Raw genomic sequence first — 22,654 nt, forward strand, 5'->3', positions numbered from 1 at the left:
GCTGTGTGTTAAATTGCGACAGCCGTCAAGATGAAAGAAGCGTAGATGCAAGTGTAGCGCTGCGATGATTCGCTGCATTTTGTATACATTGGGCACGGCAAAGCCGTTCCCGAAATGTTTTTCTATTATTATATTAACAGCATTTCCTCAGAATGATTTTGCTTCTGCTCCAAGCAGCCTCCATTAGCAAGTTTACTAATCAGTCCCGGTGAGATGCTGCTGCAGTTTTCTGCAGCAGCCTTAATTGCAAAGCAATGGAGTGCACTAAAACGTTACCTATTCTCTAAAATATTAGATGAAAAATGCAATATTTTCGCATTTAGCAAAATTAAAACACTTTTTCGCTGTAAAGTGAACTGTTTCGGCAGTTTCAACTCGTTCTTTTCGCTTATTCTTTGTTTACTTGTGGTACACAAATGTCAACGGCCGGGACGGCGCAATCTTGTATTCTATCATACTTGGGGAAATCCCACAAGGTTTCAAGGATAATCGTAACACTACTTTATTTTTTATGAATAACGCCCATGAACCAAAGACACAAGATCACGTAAGAACAAGAGAATGAAAAAAGTCGATTTTTTTTAGCGGGTTCTACGCCATCTTGTTTCACTGGAAAACGAGCGAAAAGTAAACAAAGCAAAGAAAACAACGAAAACCAAAATTAGCCAAAATTATTGTCAGCCACTTTAAACGCACAATTTAGGTAAAATGATGCAACAAAATGCTTTAAAATGTGTTGTCATGTTGAATTAACTATTCTTTACTTGAATCAAAGTGTAAAATAGTGGTGCTTGTGATGTAAACAAACGCTCAGCTGACGAACCCGCTTTCGCAAACTTTTTTCTCAAAACTAGTTACAAATACAACGTCGAGTTCTTACGTGATCTTGTATTTTTGGTTCATGAATAACGCCATTAATTTTTCGCTCGCTTTTAAAACCGAAATAACCATAATGCCAAAATGAGGTAATTCAGTGGCAACGCTGCACAGGTAACAGTAATCAGCTGTTTCCGCGAAGGCGAATTGTGTACGTCACAAATAGAAAAAAAAGAAAAATGTGAAAATAGTGAAAGCAAACAGAAGTTAAAAACTTGAAAAACAAGAAAATTTGTGAAAATTAATTTACAACACTATTATTGTCTAGGTGAAGATTTATATGTTTATATAATTCGGTAGGATGCACAGACAAGAGTGGATGGTACACTGCAATGAAGCGAACAAAACTTGATCAAGAAATGATGTCAGCAGCACCAAAATAAACCAGACCACAAGTAAGACTTATTTGCATAATTATATGTACATATTTATAATTAAATCACACTTGATATTCGAGTAGAACAACAAATAGCTACAATGAGTTTGGAGGGAATTTCACAGCCTCCATTGGAGGCTCCTCAGATGGACGACGATACCGACGGCCATTTGGTGGTCGTGTCAACTATCGAAACGGAAAACTCTTCTTCCTCCATGCGTATACGTAACAGTTCAGATATGTCGGAAAAGTCGGCCACTAGTGAAACGAGAAGTGGTGTTTTAACATATGATTCTGGGAATTACTCTACCAGTTCTAATACCAGTGAAATAACCTGCCCATTAGATGCTGAACTACATAACCATTGCCAGCATGTACATACGCTGTTGCGAGAGAGGGATCACGCTCTATTCCTGGCTATGCAAGATGTGCGCAAGATGCGAAGCGAACTTGAACGACTTAATAAGTCGGAGGGATGGTACAAAAAAGAACTGCGATCGCAAAAACGGACGCGACTGGAAGCAATCGAACGGCTATATGCTCAAGAGCGCAAGTACATGCAAGAGAATCAACATTTACAACGTGAGTGCATGCGTCTTTATGGCAAATGTGGTCAAATAGAAAAGGAAACACAGGCTAAACAGGATAAAGCTGTGCAAAAGCTAGTCGAGAATGAAGAACGGATGAGTAGTATAGAGAGCGCTGATAAAGAATTCAACTCGTTCGAGTTAGATCAGCAGCGGTCTTTGATTGACGATCAACAAAAGTTAATCAACGTTTTGCGAAAACAGAAGCAAGCTTTGCTGGAAGATTTAAGAAGACTGAACGAAGAAAAAGACACCAAGGTTCTGCAGCTGCAAGAAACGCTCGCAGGAGTTGAAGTGGAAAATACACGCATGACAGCGCAGTGCATGCGACTACTGACCGAAAGACAAGTATTAGAAGACACTCTTCAAGCAAAAGATGCAGTGCTGGATGCAGAAAATGTCGAAAAGCTAAAAATGCAAACTCTTATTGTAGAGCTGGAAGAGCAGTGTAACCGACAGAATCAAATGCTAGCCCTCAAAGAACATGAAGTTCACGAAATTCAACAAAAATTCAAAAACAATATTGAACACGAAACAAACATGGATGAAGTACATCGATTGAGCGTTTCATATCACTGTGAGATTAATGCTAAAACTGACGAGATTACTTCCCTCAAGAAGTCGTTGCGCGCAGTTCAAATCGAGTTGAGTACTTTAACTGAGCTACAGTCACAGAATGAGGAGCAAGCGCGGCACATAGAGCAACTAAACTTTACTTTAGAAGCTCGACAATGCGAATTATCAAATCTTCAGGAAACTGACGAAGAAAAAACGCAACAAATTACTGAACTACAGCGAAACTTAGAAAAGGCCCGAGCTCAACACGACGTCATAATCGAAAGTCTGAAATCTGCAGAATCAAGTCTAAAAAATGTCAATCGGGAACTGATCGCCTTGCACGAGCAATATGCCAATATGTGTGCGCTTTGTGAGCGCACACGTTTTGAACTGGAGTTACTGGAAATTGAAAAGGGTAAGCTCAAATTCCAAGCAGATGGTGATAAACGCGAAATCCATCTGCTTCGCGATAAGTTGAAAGGCTATATGGAACATACAGAGAAGGTGGGCGCCAAAATAAATGAGTTTGAAGCGAAATTGAAACATTCGCATACTGAAAAGGACGAATTGCTATTTAAATTGAGAGAATTGGAGAGAAAATTTACTTTGGAAAGGGAACCACATAAGGAAAGTGAGAAAGAAGCAGAAGTCGGATTGGAATTCAAAGGTGACATAGACCAGGTCGGCAATGCACAGGATTTTTTAAGAGAACATGAAGGTGATGAAGTGGATACAGGAAGAGTAAATCTAAACGAAGAGGAGGATAGTGGGTTTTTGGACGCAAGCGGAAACAGCGTAAATGAAAAAAATGACAATGTTGGCAAAAATCCTTCAGATTCAGGACCTTTAAGAATTTCAGAGTGTTCCAACTTTACAGTTGCAAATAATACGCTCATGGATCATGTGAGACTTCAAAAGGAAATTTTGGAAGAGAGACAACCACTGGCTGCTGCTTTGGAGAAGCTGGTTTGCAATGGAACAACGGCGCTGAAAGATTATAAAGGTAACACTTTTTTTACTATCATCGCTTTATTCTTTATCCTTTCATTTATTTTTGTTTTTAAGATTCATCCATAATTAGTGGTTATGATGCGGAAGAATGTGTTGGTATTATGGGACACCCAGAGCAGCTATTGCAAAACTTGGACAACCAAAACCTTCTTCCTGTGGAAAAGAAACGAATTTTTGAAGCTTTTGAAACTCTTATCAAAAGAGAAAATACTCCTCAAGAAATGTCACTCAACGGCCAAGAAATTTTGGAATTAAAAAAATTGCTCGTAGAAAACAAAAAACTAAAAAATCTGCTGACAACTGCTAAGAAGCAAACAGCAGAAGTTGAACCACTAAAACTCGCTTTAATAGCAAGAAATCAAAAATGTTCTGAATTACAAGAATGCGCTAGCACCTGCAGTGTAGAACTGCGAAAGCTGCAGGAGAAGCTGCTGGAAAGTCATGAGCAGCACCAGAAAAGCAAAAACGAGCAAGAGAGTCGTTACAGAGGTCAATTGGACGCCTACGAACAAACTATTCAATTACTGCAAGAAGAGAATAAACGATTGCTGAACGAATTGCAAACCGTTTTGGTGGCGAAAAGTGATTTTGAAAATAAGCTTTCACAACAACAGGGGATTGTTCAAGAATTGAGAGGCAAATTAGATGCTCTTCAAACAAACGAAATCCCCCGTGAAATTGAAAACGCACATGAAGGGAGAGAAATCCTCAATTTGAGGTCTCATGTGAAAGAACTCGAAATGCGTTTACAGGTAGCGATGCGCACCGACGAGGAGAGACGCAACGAAAGAGTGCGACTCATACGAAAATTGCTGGAGCAGCAAAATAGCAAAGTGAAGCAGCTGACCGAATCCCATGAGCAATGGGAAGAATTATTGTTGGCGCTGCAAGCCGCACAAAAATTAGAGGAAAATACGAGGGCCGAGTTGCAGTTAAAACACGCTGAGCTGGAAGAGTTGAATGCACTTTTTGCTGAACAGAATGAAGAGCTGCGACGGTTACAAGAAACCACGCTAACCGATGAATTTAATAGAGATCCAGCTGAAATTGAGGAAACGCGTCGCATATTCCAGCAACAGGTGGAAGAGTTGCAAGCTAATATTGGCACTCAGCTGACAGATAGCCAGGAAAAGCAACGCAAAATCGAAGAATTGCAAGGCAAAAACGAACGCCTCGAACGCCAGCTTAATGAAGATTACGCCGCGGAAGTAGCGAAAAACCAGAGACAAATGCGCGCGCTGCAAACTAAAATGGGCGCGATACAGGCAGAGCGTAATATTCATGCAGAGCGAGTGACTGAAATGGAGACCGAATTGCAACAGCTGAAGAAAAGTAAACGGGAAGGGCTCTTGTTGCCACCAGAGTTTGTGGTTGTAGCACCCCGATCAGTCACCATGGGGAGTAGTTCCGACGACGTTTCATCTCTTTCAAGCAATGGCAATGGACACCTGAGCAACAGTGATTCTGACAACAACGATCGCATGCGAATACTAACGAAGGTGCTCGAAGCAGAGTATAGGCGCAAAATGAAGCGCTACGATTTGCACATACACACTCTGTTGTGCAACATAAAAAAACTGAAAAAGGCTTTACGTGCGGCTGAGCAGCGCGCAACAAATTTGAGCATAGAGCAGAGTACGACAATGCAGGAGCTGCGAAGCCTGCAGTTGACCAGACGGCAGCTGGAGGAGATGCGTTTGAAGTGTGAGCAAAACCAAAGCACAATAAAGGTACGCCCAATGCTGATAAACACCATTTTGTATGCACACAATTTTATACTCTTCTCAATTAGGCACTCGAGCAGGCTCTAGAAATGGAGCGTAAAAAATTTGAGGCCTCTGACTTGGGCAAGGCGACGACGTACACATGCCAATCAGCAGCTCTAGCGCAGCAGCGAGACGAACCGGCGCACGAAGTAGCCAATCTAATAGATGATTATAAAAAGGTGCCAATTCCACTTTAATTTTGATTTGAAACAATTTTAATGATAAAATCTAATTTTCTTTTGCAGTTAATCCAGCAATCGGCGTTGGCGACACAACGCCCTAAAACCAGCACCATCCTTGACCTTATACAACGTAGCAATCAGTGTGTGCCAAATTTAAATAAACTCGAAGCTAGCGTTGATGGCCTGCGCAGTGATTTGGAGCACTTCCTTAGTGCGCACGCCACATTAAATATGTCGCAAATACAGAGCGGAAACAAACTAGAGGGACCATCACTAATGGACGAGCTGCGCGCTGCGGCAGAAAGCTAGTAAATTTGTAGTAAACTGCTTCCAACTTCCTCTTGCTGTGCATAAAATGCAAACAAACATTGCCAAAATTGAGTTCAACTATTCTATGTATACTTGTTTTATAGTATTTTTACATCGGCTGTTTTTAGATTTTTGTTCTATACATTTATTTATGATAATTTTGCACAAAGTACATCCTTTTAAATGTTAAAAGTGCAAATTTTTTAAAGCTTTCACTTACTTTAAGCTCTTCGAATAGTCAGCGGGTGGTGAAGCATTATAAGCGACCCTTGACTATTGGTTTTTGTTTTAATCCAAATGGATGCCAGTTAGGCCACAGACAAGACCTTTGGCTGAGTATATAGATGCATATGTATGTATGTATATGTATTTTTTATTTAAATTATAATGTGAATGCTCTTTTTGTCATAGATATCCAACTTGTTTATAAAAATTAAAATTTCATGTAACAAAATAAATAATAATAATAATATTTTAGCGCTAACACTTTTGCTAAGTGTATGGCCGAGCTTCTACTCGTATTTGTGGTGTTCGTCTTGACATTGTTACACAAATGCAGGGACCTACAGTTTTGCGTCGCTTCCGAGCGGCAAATGGATTTTAAGAAGATTTTCATGAAATAAACACACTCGGAGGTCATTCATTACCTGGCGGGGGGCGACCACTGTTAGAAAGAACTTTTTATAATTTAGATCTTGCTCGGACCAGGAATCGAACCCGGGTCCTGCAAAGTTGTAGTAGACACCTCTATTATTACTGGGCTCGTATTATTACCGTTCTTTCTGGCTGGGTTAAGGACCCACGTAAAAATTAATTGCATTAAAAATTTTTCTTACAGTCCCAACTTAAGCCCGGCTGGTTAATTTCCTCAGGAAGCCTAAGGTTGACCAGAGAACAGTCAGGTGGACCTTTGCAACGTCTACTACAGCTGCAATAAAATGGAGCGCATGACCGTTTCTAGGAAATTTTGGAGCTCGTTATACCTGCGACAACTTAAAATCGTGCGAGGCCACTTCAATGGCATGGTGAACAAGGAAGCGATCCTTGGTCCTAGCGTTGCAAAATTTAGCATACACGAAAACATCTCCGCTAACGAGCTAGTGATGATTGACTTCGCCGGGGTCTGAAACAGGAAAGTGTGTAGCGACACGTTGCTGCGTAAGAAATCCACCACCGGATCGAAAAACGAGAATCGAGCAGGTGATGAGAGACAGAAGACACGTTTCTAGTGTTAGCTGTATGTACGATTCAAGGACCTAACATCGACCCGTATCAATCGTATTGCGTGAAAGAGTCGAGCCGAACGTCAACTAACTGTTTTGGCCTTATGAGTGTGACATTAGTCCAATTTCGGGAAAGACTACCGAGAAAAATGTCATAAACCATCATTTTGTCGATGAATTTGGTATCCCCGCGAAACTAATACAGCTGTGTTAAACGACGTTGAGGGATACCACCAGCTCTTATACGTTAACTCCAAGAGCAATCAGCTTCGTTGCAAGTGTCGTATCTTGCACAGAACCACAATTGTCGATAGAGTACAGACAGTCGGGTCTACGTAACCGGAACGACCCAGATCTATATCTGGCCAATGACTGTCACTCCAGCAACACTCCCCAAAAAGTCTTTGGGGAATTTGTATGCTGCTACAACAACAACAACATAGAGTATGGAGCCGGAAGCATACCGACAGGCCATAAACGACATTCACAGGTCGGGTGTCAGTGTAAGCCGAGTTTTGGGAACACAACCATCTGGCCTGGATGCGACAGAGCTTCGTCTGTCTCGGTCGGCTCCCACCGTAACCCAACTTCGCCCTGGCTACTGCAGCAGGCTAAATTCCTACTTGAGCAGGATAAATACAGGTGTGTCCAATGAGTTGCCGGCATGCGGAGAACTCCCTCACGACTCGTCACACCTCTTCGCATGTCACCTGAACCCCCCACTAACTAGTGCCCCTGCCTCTATGGACTAACCCAGTCGGAGTTGTACACTTCCTGGGCCTCCCGTTAGTTGAGCGTGATCACAACGATCTAAGGGCCGGGGCTAAGTAAATCGCTACACGAACAACCACATCTCATATAAATATGGAATTTTCTTTTTATTAGTCAAGTAACTATAATTAATTTTGAAATACGCTTTTTTCTTTAGCTTTTGCAAACTCAAGCGTCGCGCATCTCTGCGTATCTCTCATTAATTGCTAATCATTTGCAAATCTAATTTCACAAAAAAAAAAACATATATATTTTGCCAGCATGGTCCACAATAATTTCAAAGTAAGGCGCTAATACAAATGGAACACAAAAATACAATCAAACCAATCTCAGTCCTTGCCCCCCTGCTTTTCAGTCTGGCCTCCTTCGGATTTATCATCTTTATGCTTACGCATTTCCTCAAAGAATCCGCGTGGAAATTTGCTGAATAGAATCTTGTCCAAATGCTGGGGGAAGTAGCGGGTATGGAATTTGTATGCCACATACTTGTCGGGCAAACGCGTGCTGGCGTTCTCACTATATACAAATATCACATTCTCATTGTGGTTAAGCATTTGTTGTGACTTCGCATACAGCAATCCGAAGAGCAAGTGTTTATACAGCGAGCGGTAGCAATTTTCGTCCGCCTTGCCGTTATAGTACAGTAAACTGACGTTGTGATGCATCGAAATGAACGTTTCGGCGGATTTCATGCGCGTTATTAAAATGATGTGGGCCTTCGGGCGAAAGTGGGCGATCTTCGCCGCCATGCGACCTGTCAGAGAGCAAACGAATATCAGCGGAGCGTTCATTTCGTATGAAGCGCAGACCACGGAGCGCGCCAGGGAGTCGCTGCCTGTAAGCGATCGATCGCAGTATGTTACCTTACTAAGCGCCTCCTCGATCAGCAACTCGGAGATCGAGTTCTGCAGGTAGAAGAAGTGAAACGAGCTTTGTGTGTGATTACATGGCATAATGTATTTGTCGGGGTAGAGAAATATGTGGCGATAGTGTGCTGGTTCGACAATTAGCTGCTTGTTAGCGATCAAACTGGGTTCCAAAACAATCACTTTCTGCAGCAGATACGCACGCTTCATGAGCTCTTCAGCGGCCGGACAAAGGTGCAGTATGGCCGGCTCTGGATGCTGCTGAGAAGGACTTAAGGCAATGACGAAACCATCATAGTGATCGGCCATCCAATTGACGTCGGTGCCGCAGCCTTTTACCTCGTTGATCACAATTCGCGCATAGAGGCGTACCTTCTCACATCCCAGCGTTTTCAATGCGTACTGCAAATTATCAAAATACTCCTGTGTGCCGCCAATATACGACACAAGCACATTTATGCCCACCTCTTTGCAGAATGTAATATCCTCTAATTCCTCCTGTGAAGCTAGGAACTTGCTGCAGCGCGATGGAAAGAGCACAGGTAGCCGCGACCTGATTTCACCGCCCACTTCAACTACGCATCGCAGATTAGCGTCCTTCTTGCGGACAGATACCTGTACATCGCACCCGATGCATATGTAGTCGAAAATATTCACCTCATGGAAAAGGAAGCCCGCATTGACGTAGACGCGCTTCTTGGAGCAGTGTGTCGACCATTCGCGCTTATTGGTCAACGTGATTTCATCACCTTTGTTAAGTATCACAACCAGGTCGGGTGGTTCCATCAAGCCAGTATACTGCAGACGTGGACTGAGTTTGGCGAAGATTGTAGACGAAATAGGGAAGCCGATTTCTTTTGAGTAGCTTAACTCACTTTCGCGCAGACGCAAAATAAGACTCTGATTTTCGACGAAAGTTCCATAGAAGAGATCGATAGCAAAGCAACGAATGCCAGCGCCTAAAAAGCAGAGAAAAAGTAGTCGTAGAGCAGAAGTCAGTCTAAGCGTGGAAATCTATTCACAAGGGAAAACGGAGGAGCCAAAAAACGGGGGGTAGAATAGAACAGATTTGTTAGAAGACGTGCACTGCGACCTAAGGTCTATTGTACCCTCAGAGCTCATCACAACACATCGTCCAGCCCTAATGCTCTGATGAAGCCAACCAGTTTGGAGGGCTGTAGAGAGTGAATGTCTGAAGCCTCCAGCCACAGCTTTCCCAAGTCTTCCTTTTCGCCCCCACATCAAATTCTAAGAGGAGATGCCGCGAGGTTTCTGGTATCCTGTCACTGTATGGACCCGCAGCGTGCAGTAGCCTGTTAGAAGCCCTGTTATAAATCTCAAATTCGTCTTGTGGAGTGTGATAAGTTCTCTGGATCTTCTGGGCTGCCGTAGTCCAGATGTGTTTTCCCAGCGTGTTCAACTTAGGTGTCATTCTTCTGCTCCTAACTCTTTCCTGACAGTGTCAGAGCAGACTGCAAGTATGGGTTCTGGTCCTATATGAAGATCGAGTGGTTGCTGCTTCTTTAGCTATCCTGTCAGCCTCCTCGTTGCACTGTATGCCTTTTTGGCACGGGACAAATATCAGCTGTACTGTGTGGAGTTCCCCCAGGGCGTTTTCAGTCTCGTTAAACATTCCCATACTAATCTTGAATTAATTTCATACGACAAGACGTCTTTTAGTCTAGCCTGACTCTCGCTACGGATGACAATGTGCTGTCTTCTTGAATTACTTCCGCGCAAAACACTGACAGCAAAAACCTCCGTCTGAAAGATACTGGAGTAGTTGCCCCAAGGGAATGTTGATATTGGCCTTGGGACCGTATATTCCTGCTCCTAAGCCTTTGCCAGTTTTTAAGCCGTCTGTGAACCACCTTTAGGAGTGGGGTCGAAAGGTGTTTTCTAAAACTGTTTCGTTCCAGGTTGCTTTGCTGCCTAGTTCGGTTGTAAACTTTTTCTCGAAGCTTCGTATCCTAACCATGTCAGCTCTGTTGAGTTGGAAGATAGGAATCTTGGTTCTGATTTCCTCTCCTAGTCTGCTCGAAATCGCCTTGCCTTTTCCAGTGCCCTCCCTTATGAAGCTGAGAAGGGCCTTCTTGGCAATCTATGCAGTGGCGACAGGTCCAGGATTACTTCCAGGGCCGCGGTAGGGCAGGTGCGCATGGCGGCTGTTATGCAGGTGCGCGCCAGTTGCTGAAGGCTGGAAAGCAATGCCCTTACTGTAATGAGAGCAGTCCTCTTGGACCATGCCACTGCTCCATATGTAACTACTGGCCTAAAAATTATTGTGTACATCCACCGCAGAATGTAGGGGTTGCACCCCATGATTTGCCGGCCAGTAGTCTGCACACGATTAAAGCTGGTGTGACTTTTGTTACAGCGTACTCAACGTGATTTTTCCATTAAATTTTGCAGTCGAAAATGACCCCTAGGTCCTTTCTAGTGTTATAGAGTGCTTGCCTGGACGCTTTCTTCTCCTAGTAAAAGGAATGATAGCTGTTTTGGCAGAGTTGATTTTAAGACCCACCGTTCCACACCATATTTTAGTTAGGATGAGTGCTCTTTGTACAATGTAGCCGAGGGTATTTTCAAATTTGGACCTCGCTATGATTACTATGCTGCCAGCATATCCTTGGCACAATGTGCAGTTATTTAATAGTAACTCATGTAGCTCCAAAGCAGAGGGGGCAGTACACCACCCTGAGGGCAGCCTTTTACCATCCTCAACTGTATGATATTATTGCCAGCTACGATCTCTGCCAGTCTGGTTCGTAGCATTGTACCGATCCATCTTCGAATCGGGGTGGTTACATTTCTTCTCTCAAGAGCTTGATCTACTGCCTCGTGTGAGGCAAATGCTCCTTCGATGTCTAAAAAAAGCAGATAGTGCAGGCCGTCTTATAAGGTTCAAACGAATCTATGCTCAATCGAACGGTCGACCAGGTGAACAGACGCTTTGCTGTCTTTCACACCTCCACAGCGGGTTTATAAAAGTCGTAGCTATCCTTTGCTACCGGAGTCGATGCTACTGGGAAGTAGGTGCTCAGAAGGGCCAGCGCTCTATCCTCCTCACTTTTGGTGTAGCTGCCGTCTGGTAGTTTTATCGCCATGTGATTTTCACCTGTGCCTCTCGATAATGCTCTGTGAAATCTATCGGCCTCCGGAGTGGAGGTGATGCCTTCAAAGAACATTATAAGTGCGTTTTGTGCGGTCTAAGCGTTTGCTGACTTCTTTCCAGCGACCTGAGAGGTTGGAGTTCCACCGTGGGTTTCTTTTTTGACCTATTGGTGAAGTCAGCCAGCAGCCGGGGTAAGTTTTTCATTTAAAACCAATTTTAGCGTTTTCGATGAAAGACCACCTACAGACTAAAACGAAACGGATGTTGGTATTACACTGAGTGGGGCGAGGCGGAAATTATCTGAGCACTTGTCGTTTCAATGCCACAGGATACTACGCCACCTTTACCTTTGTTGAAGAGATTCTATAATGTTGAGTTCCCTCAACATAATCGAATCTTCACTGATGGCTCCAAACTGACTCTGGGTCAGGATCTGAGGTCTTTATCGGAGTTAATGCGGATAAGATTAACTTTTCTCTTAGCAAGTATGATTCGGTCATCCAGGCTGAGATATTTGCAATCCTCAAGGATATGGACTACGTGGTGGAAAATACACAACAAAAAAACCTCTCTTAATTGAAGAAAAACAGCAATCAAAATGAAGAAAAATGGGAACGAAACAGCACTAAAAAAGTTTTATTCTCTTTTCATGGCCAACATTTCTTCAAAATGATAGATTACATTCACGGTTCCATATTTTCGTGTACGTTTTTACACATTCCAAAGAAAATTACGCATTCGGGAGAATTTTTGACTCATTCGGAAGAATTTTCAACCTTAAAGTAAGGAAAGTTTTTCTTTGATCCAGATATGGATTTTTGGTTCAGTGTAGGTGCAGGGGAGGAGTTTATCTACCTGTCTGCAGTGACATCCAAGCTGCACTTAAGGCACTACTTACTTCCAGATTCTGAGTGTTTATCATACCATGAATTTCAATTTACGTTATTGCGCATATCGGAGACAAATTTCCTTTTAATTTTGTAAATATTTTTTTTTTTACAATAAATAAATGATTATTGAGGACTAGGTATGGCAGCACGAATGTCACAATCTGCTTAATTGCCAGGTAGTTAATATGGCGCCCGAAAAGTGACAATGAAACTACCTTCTTTTTAGTATCATGGTTACAACCAAGAAAATCATATTTATAACCGAGTGCACTTGTGCACAAAGGTAACATTTATAACTTTGTTCACATAACGGTTCACAAAACGAACCGTAATAGATATAAAAAAATGTATACATAAATGATCAGAATGAAAAGAGAAGTCGATTAAGCCATGGCTGTCTGTCCGTCCGTCCGTCCATCCGACCGTACGAGTACACTCCGTGACAACTCGAGCAACAATTTAAATATCTCAACGAAATTCGGTATGTAGATTGCTATTTACGCAAGGTAGGTTGGTATTGAAAATGGGAGGAATTGGACCGTAACCACGCCCACTTACCATATAACGGTGGTTTTCAGAAATACGAAAACTGCGATATTTTAGTAACTATTGAAGCTTATCACTGAATATTGATATTTACAATGATTTTTAGACGTAAAATAAGAATATAAAAAATTTTTAGAAAATGTTACTTGTTTCAAGAGGATGTCGTTAGTATCAATTTTAAGTAAATTAGCGTCCTTAAATGTCGAAATATCGAAGTTTCAAGAATTTCTGAAAATTACCGTTATATGATAAGTGGGAGTAATTTTAGTCCGATTTCAATAATTTTCAACGTTTTTGTGACAAGCACAATAATCGTACCGAGTTTGGTACAAATTGTTCGAACGGTTACCGAGATAAAGATAACAATTCTCAGGCGTTTGGTATTTTGTACCAAGGCCAACAACTGTGCCAAGTTTGGGAGAAATTGGTGGAGCGGTTACCGAGATATACACATGTAACCATAAGTGGGCGTAGCTATGCCCATTTTCCAAAAATTTATATTCTTATTTTTCGTCTAAAATTATTGTAAATATCAATTTTGAGTGAATAATCTTCTGTAGTTACTAAAATATCGCAGTTTTCGTATTTCTGAAAAAAACCGTTTTATGGGAGGTAGGCGTGGCCGATTTTGCCCATTTTCAATACCATGCGTCCTACGCCGCAAAGAAGGACACGTACCAAGTTTCGTGAGGATATCTCAATGTTTACTCGAGTTATCGGGTGCACAGACGGACGGACGGACGGACATAGCGCGGTCGCCGAAAGATATTCCGACTCTGTCGTCGCGCTTCGTCGGATTGGACAATGACCTCACGGTTGACCAATGCTTACTCACACCAGAGGTGAAGTTGCAAGTCTTGCTGATCTTCCCTCTTTTTCCGCTTATGTACGTTTACAAGCTGCCGAATCTCCATGTTGAGATCGTTGATACGGGGATTTCCAGGATCGGCCTGACAAAGGTTGTCACGCTCATCGGCTAGGACAGCCGCTTCAGCAGGAAAGGTAGGACGGGGGTCCACTATACAAACTGCTGGTACGAAGCGAGCTGCAGTCGCAGTGACAACCCTGCGGAACTTACGTTCACCTAGGTGAACGTCGGTTGGTGTGGGGAGGGCACAGCAGGTGGTTTCAGTAAATTCTGCGAAGCCTTTCCAATCAGCTTTGGTAAAGTTGATATAGGTACGGTGTTCCGCGGAAGCAAAGTCGGCAGGTTTATCGATCGAGATGACTATGGGAAGATAGTCTGATGCTAAGGTCAGCATAGGAGCGCACCGGACAGCTGGTGACAGGGGGTACATAAACGATAAATATTTCGAGCTCGACATCGCCTGACCGGATAGCAAGGCCCTGACATTCGATGTCTGCTTCGACGAGACGATACTACACGGTGTGGTGCGTGATAAACGATAGGCCTCCACCATTATCTCGCTCGCGATCTCGACGGTGAACATTGTATCCGGCGCAATTCAACAACGTTGAATTGATGAGCAACTTCGTCTCTTGGACCACAGCTATCAATATTCCATGCCTTCCCATGAAGACGGTTATCTCCTTGATCTTTCTCTGAAGTCCATTACAGTTTAATTGAAGGAGCTTCGTGTGGCTGTGTGCGTTGCTGTGATAGGTGCCTCCCTGTGGAGGTAGTGGGTGGCGCCGCAGATGGGGCTTCCGACGTGCAGCTCAACCTGGGCCCTCGAAGTTCCCCGTCCAATCTCGCGTGGTGTGTAGACCGGAACATGCCCTGAAGTGGCACCAGCCAAGGCAGGTGTTGCACTTGACTGATGTCACATTACGGAATATCCTGGTCTGACACACCATGCAGATTGTAGGGGAACTACGAGTTGTTGGCGGCGGCGTGTGGGTATTGGTGCGGTTGCATCTGTTGCGGTTCTGTCTATTGTGCTGTGTTGTTATGCTGTGGTGTTTGTGTTGAGCTGTTCAGACGGACTGGGGTTTGCTTGGAGGCAGCTCCGTTGGACCAGAACGGGGCCACAAATGAAGTGGTCCACTGACGGTGTCCGTAGGCCTGAGCAGACTCTAAGGTGACTTCACGTGCGAGCATTTCACTTGACTGAGTTGGAGTTGTGGTATAGTCGTCTCGGGCATACACAACAGGTGTAAGTTTCCTGGCCCAAGGTTTGATTCGACGCCAGCCCTGAGCAGAATAATACGTAGCAGATGTAGCCCTATGGAAGAACAACGTCTGAGATATTTCACCGACTTTAACTGGGTTAGATCGCCGAGCCAACAGCCCTTGGTCGGGTAAAACCCGAGTCATTCCGGTACGTAGAACCGGCTGTCGTGGGAATGCCGTTCGTTGAGTGCGAAGGCTTCTGCAGAAGACGTGAAAGAAGTCGAGGCTCGATGTGGCCATAGTTTGAGCACATTCACTCCCTACCCACGAAGCTCCCCTGAACTTTCTGAATGTTTTAGAAGTGCAAGAATTGTTGTGAAGAGTAGAGGGCACAGCACATCACAAGGTCTATCTAGATACTTACGCAAATATGTGTCTATAGACGCGTCGCACTCTCCATTCACCAGTTCGATGCATTTCTTGCTATCGCCAAAGGCGCCCTCTTGGCCCTCACTCAAAATCTGATAGCCTTTAAAGTAACCCTGCCATACGTCCACGTCTAGTTCTTCCTCACTTTCAATAGACTTGGACATAGTTGCCTTTTCTTCTTCATCCTCCTCTTCTGTCTCCAATAGCTCTTCTTCCGCTTCTAACTCAGCTTCGTACAAATCCTCAGACGATTGCTTCTCCGAGCTGTATTCGCGAACTCGTGTCATCCACTCGCTTTCAATTTCGTCAACGTAGTCATCAGAGCCAAGGACTTTAGTGAAAACATTCTGATACTGAACTCGTGCCTGTAGCTCACGCACATAGTTTAATTTATCCATGTCGGCGGCCAAAAGTGTGCAACGAACATTTTCACAAATATTCGCAAAAATTTCTTCATCCATTCTGATAAAAGACGACTTTAATAACTATCTGATTTTTATGTTAAGGCGATACTCGGACTCAAAAAAAAAATTTTTTGTTTGAAAGCTAAATTTTTTAGTAATATTCAAAATATCTGATTTTAAACACTTTTTCAATTATATAATTCAGCAAGATCTTTCTTCTAACGTTGAGTAAAAATCATTTAAACGAAGCCATCATGTCTCGATTGACCCTCCAGAAGTCCTTCTTCGAAAATCTATGGCCACTGATACTGACCGCGAATGTATGTGATACTTCGAGCAAGAATACGTGTAGTTTTTATGAGCCAGATAAAACATTTGACAATATCTGGCTGCACGCGTACCTTGCGGATCGCGGTTTCAAAAGTTATCAGCCGCCAACAGTGATTCGCTGTTGCTTTGACGAGAAAGAAGAGAAGTTGATGCTATCTGAGCCAACAGAGACAACCAGTAATACCGACTTACTTCTATCCGAGCCAAACCTCAGAGCAGAAGATGAGCACTCCCAACAAATAGAACAGGAGGAGGAGGAGGAAGGTTTATATGCACCTAATCCCGTAGATATTTTATCAGTAGAACGGATGGCTGTGATGAGTGGAAATTTTGATCAACGGCGAAAGCTTGCACACGCTTTCGTTAATCGACAGTATCCCTGGTATATGCAACCGCCTGAATATGATGCTCCCTTCCAGCTTGCTGACTATGTTCACCAAGAGTTCAATGGCAAACTCCAGCAGGCTGTCATAAGGGACATACATACATTCAATTGTAAGCTGATGTTTATAGATTTAGCAGTGCAAGTATGCCTTCACGAGATGCATCAGTGGCTGAAATTCACTCGATTCGCTTTCATTATTGTGCTGGCGCGTAGCCAAGATGCGGTAAAGCAGATTAAATTGATGGGACAAAATTTGACCGCGGTGATGATCGAGGAAGATATTAAGCGCACTTGGCAAGAGCAACTGACAGAGTCGCTCCACGTATGCATGGCACATGCCTCTGAACTGGGACTTGTCGAATACTGCACACAATCGTTTGCATTCGTTTTCTCACGAAATCGGAATAGTTGCCGCTTAAATACGCACAGAGTGCTGAGAAGGAAGGCTTAGTTAGCTTCCAAATTTTAAGGGTTAGGAGTGTTAATGAGGGTTTAAAAAGTATGTGACTTCGGCCGGATATCCAACGTTAATTAGATGTACTTACATATACAAATCCACAAAAGTAATTTCTTGAAACTTAAATGAGTTATAAATTATTTATAGTGGATACAAATTGATACATATAAGACATGTTCTAAGATAAATTTTATGTCACTTTTATGCTTAAGAAGTATGCATATTAATATTATATATTATTATTTTGAGCTTTATCCGCCTTTTTCATATACTTTTAAATGTATTATACGTTTAAAAATGACTTAGCGCTTGATAAATATGAAAAATTTTGAAGTATGAAGAAATACAACGCCACAATCTGGCGGTGTTTTTCATCTTAAGTTAGCAACAAATTCATGATGTCGCGTTTGACTGCGCGCTTCTTTTCTGCCGGCATTTTCTTTAACATTGCGGAAACCAATTCACCAAATATAGCGTCTTCACACCGTTCTTCCGGATTGTTACTGCGGTTAGTCGTGTTGTTTGTACTTACACTGCCCGCAGTATTATCACTGCCCGCAGTATTATCACTGCTGCTGTCTCCTTCCCGTATTTCCACTTTGCCCTCCACCTTTTCCTCGGTTGCTTCATGGATTTGAGTACGAACGGCTTCCTCCTCGGTTGCGCCACTTCTATTGCATTGGACCTCTTGAATCTCTTTTTTTAAATGTCTAGACTCTCTTAGGATTTCATTATACTGTTGTTGATTTTCTGGTTCCTCCTGCTTTATATGCACCTCTACTTCAATTCTTTCGATTTCATTTACTTCGTTATCCTGTTGTTGTTGGTCCTGTTCATGCTCCTGCTCCTGCTCTCGCATTCGTTCCTGCTCTTCTTCCTGTAATTCTTTTCGTAGTTCATTATCGTTCAATTGATGTGTTGCTTCATTGTTTGTTTCATCTTCCGAGCCGAGCGTTTCCACTTCCAGAAACACGTACTCATCGCTGCCGCTGTCGTTTTCCAAATCTTTTTCTGTGATTACAAACTCGGGCTTTATAACATTCATCGGTAAACTTTCTTCGCATGGTCGCTCTTCTCGCTGCGGCGGCCGCAAGTAGGGCAAGAGAAACTCCATTTCCTTCTTGTATGGAAACTGGTTAGGAGCAACCTGGCTGTCGGTTATGGCGTTACGTTTATAGTGTTCACACAGAAAGTGCCAACGACTTTTCAAAAGTGCCTCTGTTCGAAATTATATGAAAATTAACATAATTTTTTTTGCAGTCCGTAAAGGCAGACAGCGTAAGCTCACCTTGCATTTTCATTTGCTCTGCTATCTGTTGCCAGCCACACTTGCGTTCCGGTAAGGACACGCTGTTATTGTAGAGGAAAGGACACTGACGCACGGCCTCAATAAGACGGTGATTAAGATCCATTTCAACTTGAACGATTTGCTGAAATATGTTAAATTTTCCGCCAATACGCAATTTCGCTGATGTTTTTTCAATTTGTTTACTATTTTTGTGTACGTGACTGACAGCTCGAAATTGGAGTGAGTGAAAAGAGTGCAGTGTTGCCATGGCCCTTTTAGCCGGATGAAAATTAGTGCGGCCAATAAATTTACGTTATTACGATTTTTGCTACAGCCAGAGAACGTATAGTCAGAGAACGTATAGTCAGAGAACGTATAGTTATGAGAAGATGCAAATCGTAAATCTGCTCTTCTTCATTATTTTCTGAAACGTTTCAACCATGGGTCGTAACAGAGAAATGCTAAATTTCATCAGAGAACGTATAGTTATGAGAAGATGCAAATTTTTGTATCGTAAAAACGAAAGTCTGAAACGTTTCAACGATGGGTTTTCACCGCGGTTATTTAACATTTCAAATTGACTTTACAGAGTGGTGTGCAGGAAAAATGTTGTCAACAGTATTGTGCAGACAGTATTATGCAGAAAATATGTTAAAACGTCTAAATGGTAAAAATTGCGCCAAAATTGATACAAAAGGAGGGAAAAATTACATTTCTTCTAAAATTTTCTCTGACATCGTGAAAAAGTCGAAATTGGTGGTGTAAAGCAAAGCTTTAATTTGTGATTAATTGATTTATTTTTAAAAATAAAAATGCCTGTAAGGAAGTGCAAAGTGCGTGGATGCAACAATACTAATGCATCATTCCGTATGTATTGCTTTCCTCAGGAGTAGAAAATGGCAAGAAAGTGGAGGGAGAACCTCAACATATGGATATGACAATTAAAAAAAAAAAAAAAATTATTACTTGGTCCGTCCGGGATTTGAACCAAGACAAACGGCGAGACGCCAAAAAGTTGCATCGCCTCTAGCGTACACGCCACGGCACGTTACTGAAACTGCAATCTCTAAATCACTACATATATGAAATAAATATGTAGGTATGCAATGTATGTATGTAACATATATATTTACATACAAATGTACGATTGGTCTGCTTTCGTCTTCCCCTCGCCGCTGCCTTCAACACAAATTATTCAATTTCTGCGAATCGGCACCAGATTGACACGTGCGCGAAACCATTAACCCCATGTTTGCGAAATATTTAGATTTTCGCATAAGTTTGCATTTAATAAAGCAATACTCGTACATTTTGTATGGTGAATAATATTAATTAATTTAAAATTCTGCATGTAACCATGTTCTCGACGATATATGTAACTTTCATAAAGATTAACCATAAAAATTTTGCTTCATTAACAGTTGCAACCAGCTGAAACCAAAAAAACTATGTCCGCTAAATGGGTTAAAGACCAACTGGAATTGACATTTTTTACACGCATACATGCATACATTCATATACACATGTACAGTGGAGTAGCAATAGCTTGAACGTTGCATTGCTTGTACTTTGATGTGTTTGAATCTTTTATGGTACTGAAGAATTGCTTACGGATGAAAAATATTAAAAATCGTCCGTGCATATATGTAAATATACTTTTATAAACGCTTTGAAGTATAGAAATTTTTAATATTAAAAAATAAATAAAATAATTTGTTTGTATATATGTAAATGGTGTTCAAGGCACATTGACCCACCTGTACAAAAATTGTGGCGCGTCATGGACAAAAATTTTATAATTTCGGACCGAAAAATATGAAAACGAGCTAAGTTGCCACGTTACATTTGTGACATTCCGATAAAACCAAATATGTTTGTGATTTTAGAAGTTTTGATTTTATTAAAAAAAAATCAATGTATTTTCCTGCAGAAAACGTACACTTTTATTTAATGTTTATTAAAATTACACCTTAAAATACTAGTTAATGGTTGAAATATTGGAAGGGAACAGAGAAGTTGAGTGTTTTGTCAAAAATTAACAAAAATTACCAAAATTCGAGATAACTTATTTTACTGGATATAGAGAAATAATTGCCACTTTTCACTTGGCTGGCCGAGATTTCTTCAATTTTACATTTTAGAATTTTTGTGTCGGATTGACAAAGTTGCGCTTGAGGGTGATGAATTTGCGGGGAGATGTGCTGCTGTAGTATTTAAGAATGGAATATCTTGACCTTGAGAAATATGCGAATGCGTTTATGATTGAAATAGTTATTGTTGTATTTGAGTATACGTGTAATTATGTGCATATGTATGTATGCTGCCGTGATTTGTACATATGCACATTTATATGCATGTTCGTAGTTTTTTTGGCAGTAATATGCACATACATATATATGCATGTAAAAACGTTATCAAGTAATGGAGCATGTACATATGTACATACATAAATTTAGCATTTCTCTGTTACGACCCATGGTTGAAACGTTTCAGAAAATAATGAAGAAGAGCAGATTTACGATTTGCATCTTCTCATAACTATATGTTCTCTGATTTCATGTTACTGTGCTGCAAAGTCTGCAAACCTGCAAACTGAATGTTTATCATCTGTTAACCAAACCAGCAAGCATATGAAAACAAAAACTTGTAATTACAATTAAAAATAAATAAATTATTGGATATGCATTGAATGTTTTTTTTTTTCAGTAATTGCTCTACTTATTTAAAACATTATGAATTGTACGTTGGTGCCCAATCCTCATTTCGTAAAATGGTGATTGTGGTCGATTCAGATTTGCCGTCGGCATTTCAGAGGCGCTTTGGGTAAAAAAAATGGAGTTTACTTTTTTACCGATTCGCATGGTAGATGCTACACTATTTTCAATGCAACAAACCACAGCTTTCTAGCTGCCTTAGTTTTTTCACAAATTAATTTTAAATATGGACACATTGACTAAAAAGTGTACAAATGCAATGCGCTTGTTAACTAACTTCAAAGTTGTTTTTCTCGAAAAGTTATTTTTGAGTTTTATGAACATTTATTTTGACAAAAAATGTGTTGCATGATCATTTTTCACTGCAATGCTCGTATTTATATAGGTATGTACATAAATAACTGGGGCATATTCATAGTTAAAATAAAGTCGACATTAAAATTAGTTATAGCTTTTTGACATTATTTTCAATGGAATATCTGTGAAAAGCTGCAAACTTTATTTCAACTACGAATATGCCCCAATAGGTTTGGATTCAAATGAAAATGCATTTCCCACGCATGTATATGTATGTATGTACATACATGCTCCATTACTTGATAACGTTTTTACATGCATATATATGTATGTTCATATTACTGCCAAAAAAACTACGAACATGCATATAAATGTACATATGTACAAATCACGGCAGCATACATACATATATATGCACATAATTACACGTATACTCAAATACAACAATAACTATTTCATTCATAAACGCATTTGCATATTTCTCAAGGCCAAGTAAATTCATTCATAAAAACAACCGCAGCACATCTCCCCGCAAATTCATCACCAACAAGCGCAACTTTGTCAATCCGACACAAAAATTCTAAAATCTTAAAATGAAGAAATCTCGGCCAGCCAAGTGAAAAGTGGCAATTATTTCTCTATATCCAGTAAAATAAGTTATCTCGAATCTTGGCAATTTTTGGTAATTTTTGACAAAACACTCTATTTCTCTGTTCCATACCAATATTTCAATCATTAACTAGTATTTTAAAGTGTCATTTTAATAAACATTAAATAAAAGTGTATGTTTTCTGCAGCAAAATACATTAATTTTTTTTAAACAAAATCAAAACTTGTAAAATCACAAACATATGTGGTTTTATCGGAAGTTCACAGATGTAACGTGGCAACTTAGCTCGTTTTCATATTTTTCGGTCCGAAATTGTAGAATTTTTGTCCATGCCGCGCCACAATTTTTGTACAGGTGGGTCAATGTGCCTTGAACAAAATTTATATATATACAAAAAAATTATTTTATTTATTTTTTAATATTAAAAATTTCTATACTTCCAAGCGTTTATAAGAATATATTTACATATATGCACGAACGATTTTTAATATTTTTCATCCCTAAGCAAATCTTCAGTACCATAAAAGATTCAAACACATCAAAGTACAAGCAATGCAATGTTCAACCTAGTGCTACTCCACTGTACATGT

General features: G+C 41.0%; 3 protein-coding genes across 3 annotated transcripts; 1 reads left to right on the plus strand and 2 right to left on the minus strand.

Annotated features, from left to right (window-relative positions):
* The first annotated feature begins 944 nt into the window (after positions 1-944).
* Positions 945-6,183, plus strand: LOC118739240 (rootletin-like). Its single transcript, XM_036470455.1, has 5 exons — positions 945-1,271; positions 1,337-3,400; positions 3,463-5,138; positions 5,201-5,353; positions 5,420-6,183. The coding sequence occupies exons 2-5, from the start codon at positions 1,354-1,356 to the stop codon at positions 5,663-5,665; spliced, it is 4,122 nt and encodes a 1,373-aa protein (XP_036326348.1). The 5' UTR covers positions 945-1,271; positions 1,337-1,353; the 3' UTR covers positions 5,666-6,183.
* Positions 6,184-7,341: 1,158 nt separating this feature from the next.
* Positions 7,342-16,188, minus strand: LOC118739242. The gene is made up of 2 exons (XM_036470457.1): positions 15,575-16,188; positions 7,342-9,484 (listed from the first exon to the last, which is right to left on the minus strand). The coding sequence occupies exons 1-2, from the start codon at positions 16,038-16,040 to the stop codon at positions 7,989-7,991; spliced, it is 1,962 nt and encodes a 653-aa protein (XP_036326350.1). The 5' UTR covers positions 16,041-16,188; the 3' UTR covers positions 7,342-7,988.
* Positions 16,189-17,276: 1,088 nt separating this feature from the next.
* LOC118739241 (trichohyalin-like) lies at positions 17,277-18,710 on the minus strand. Its single transcript, XM_036470456.1, has 2 exons — positions 18,444-18,710; positions 17,277-18,373 (listed from the first exon to the last, which is right to left on the minus strand). Exons 1-2 carry the CDS (start codon positions 18,565-18,567, stop codon positions 17,532-17,534), a joined length of 966 nt encoding a protein of 321 aa, XP_036326349.1. The 5' UTR covers positions 18,568-18,710; the 3' UTR covers positions 17,277-17,531.
* Between the last annotated feature and the right edge of the window lie 3,944 nt (positions 18,711-22,654).

This window comes from Rhagoletis pomonella, unplaced genomic scaffold (genome assembly GCF_013731165.1).
Source record: "Rhagoletis pomonella isolate Grant_MI unplaced genomic scaffold, Rhpom_1.0 Rhpom_scaffold_00005, whole genome shotgun sequence".
In the NCBI taxonomy this organism is placed as follows: Eukaryota; Metazoa; Arthropoda; class Insecta; order Diptera; family Tephritidae; genus Rhagoletis; species Rhagoletis pomonella.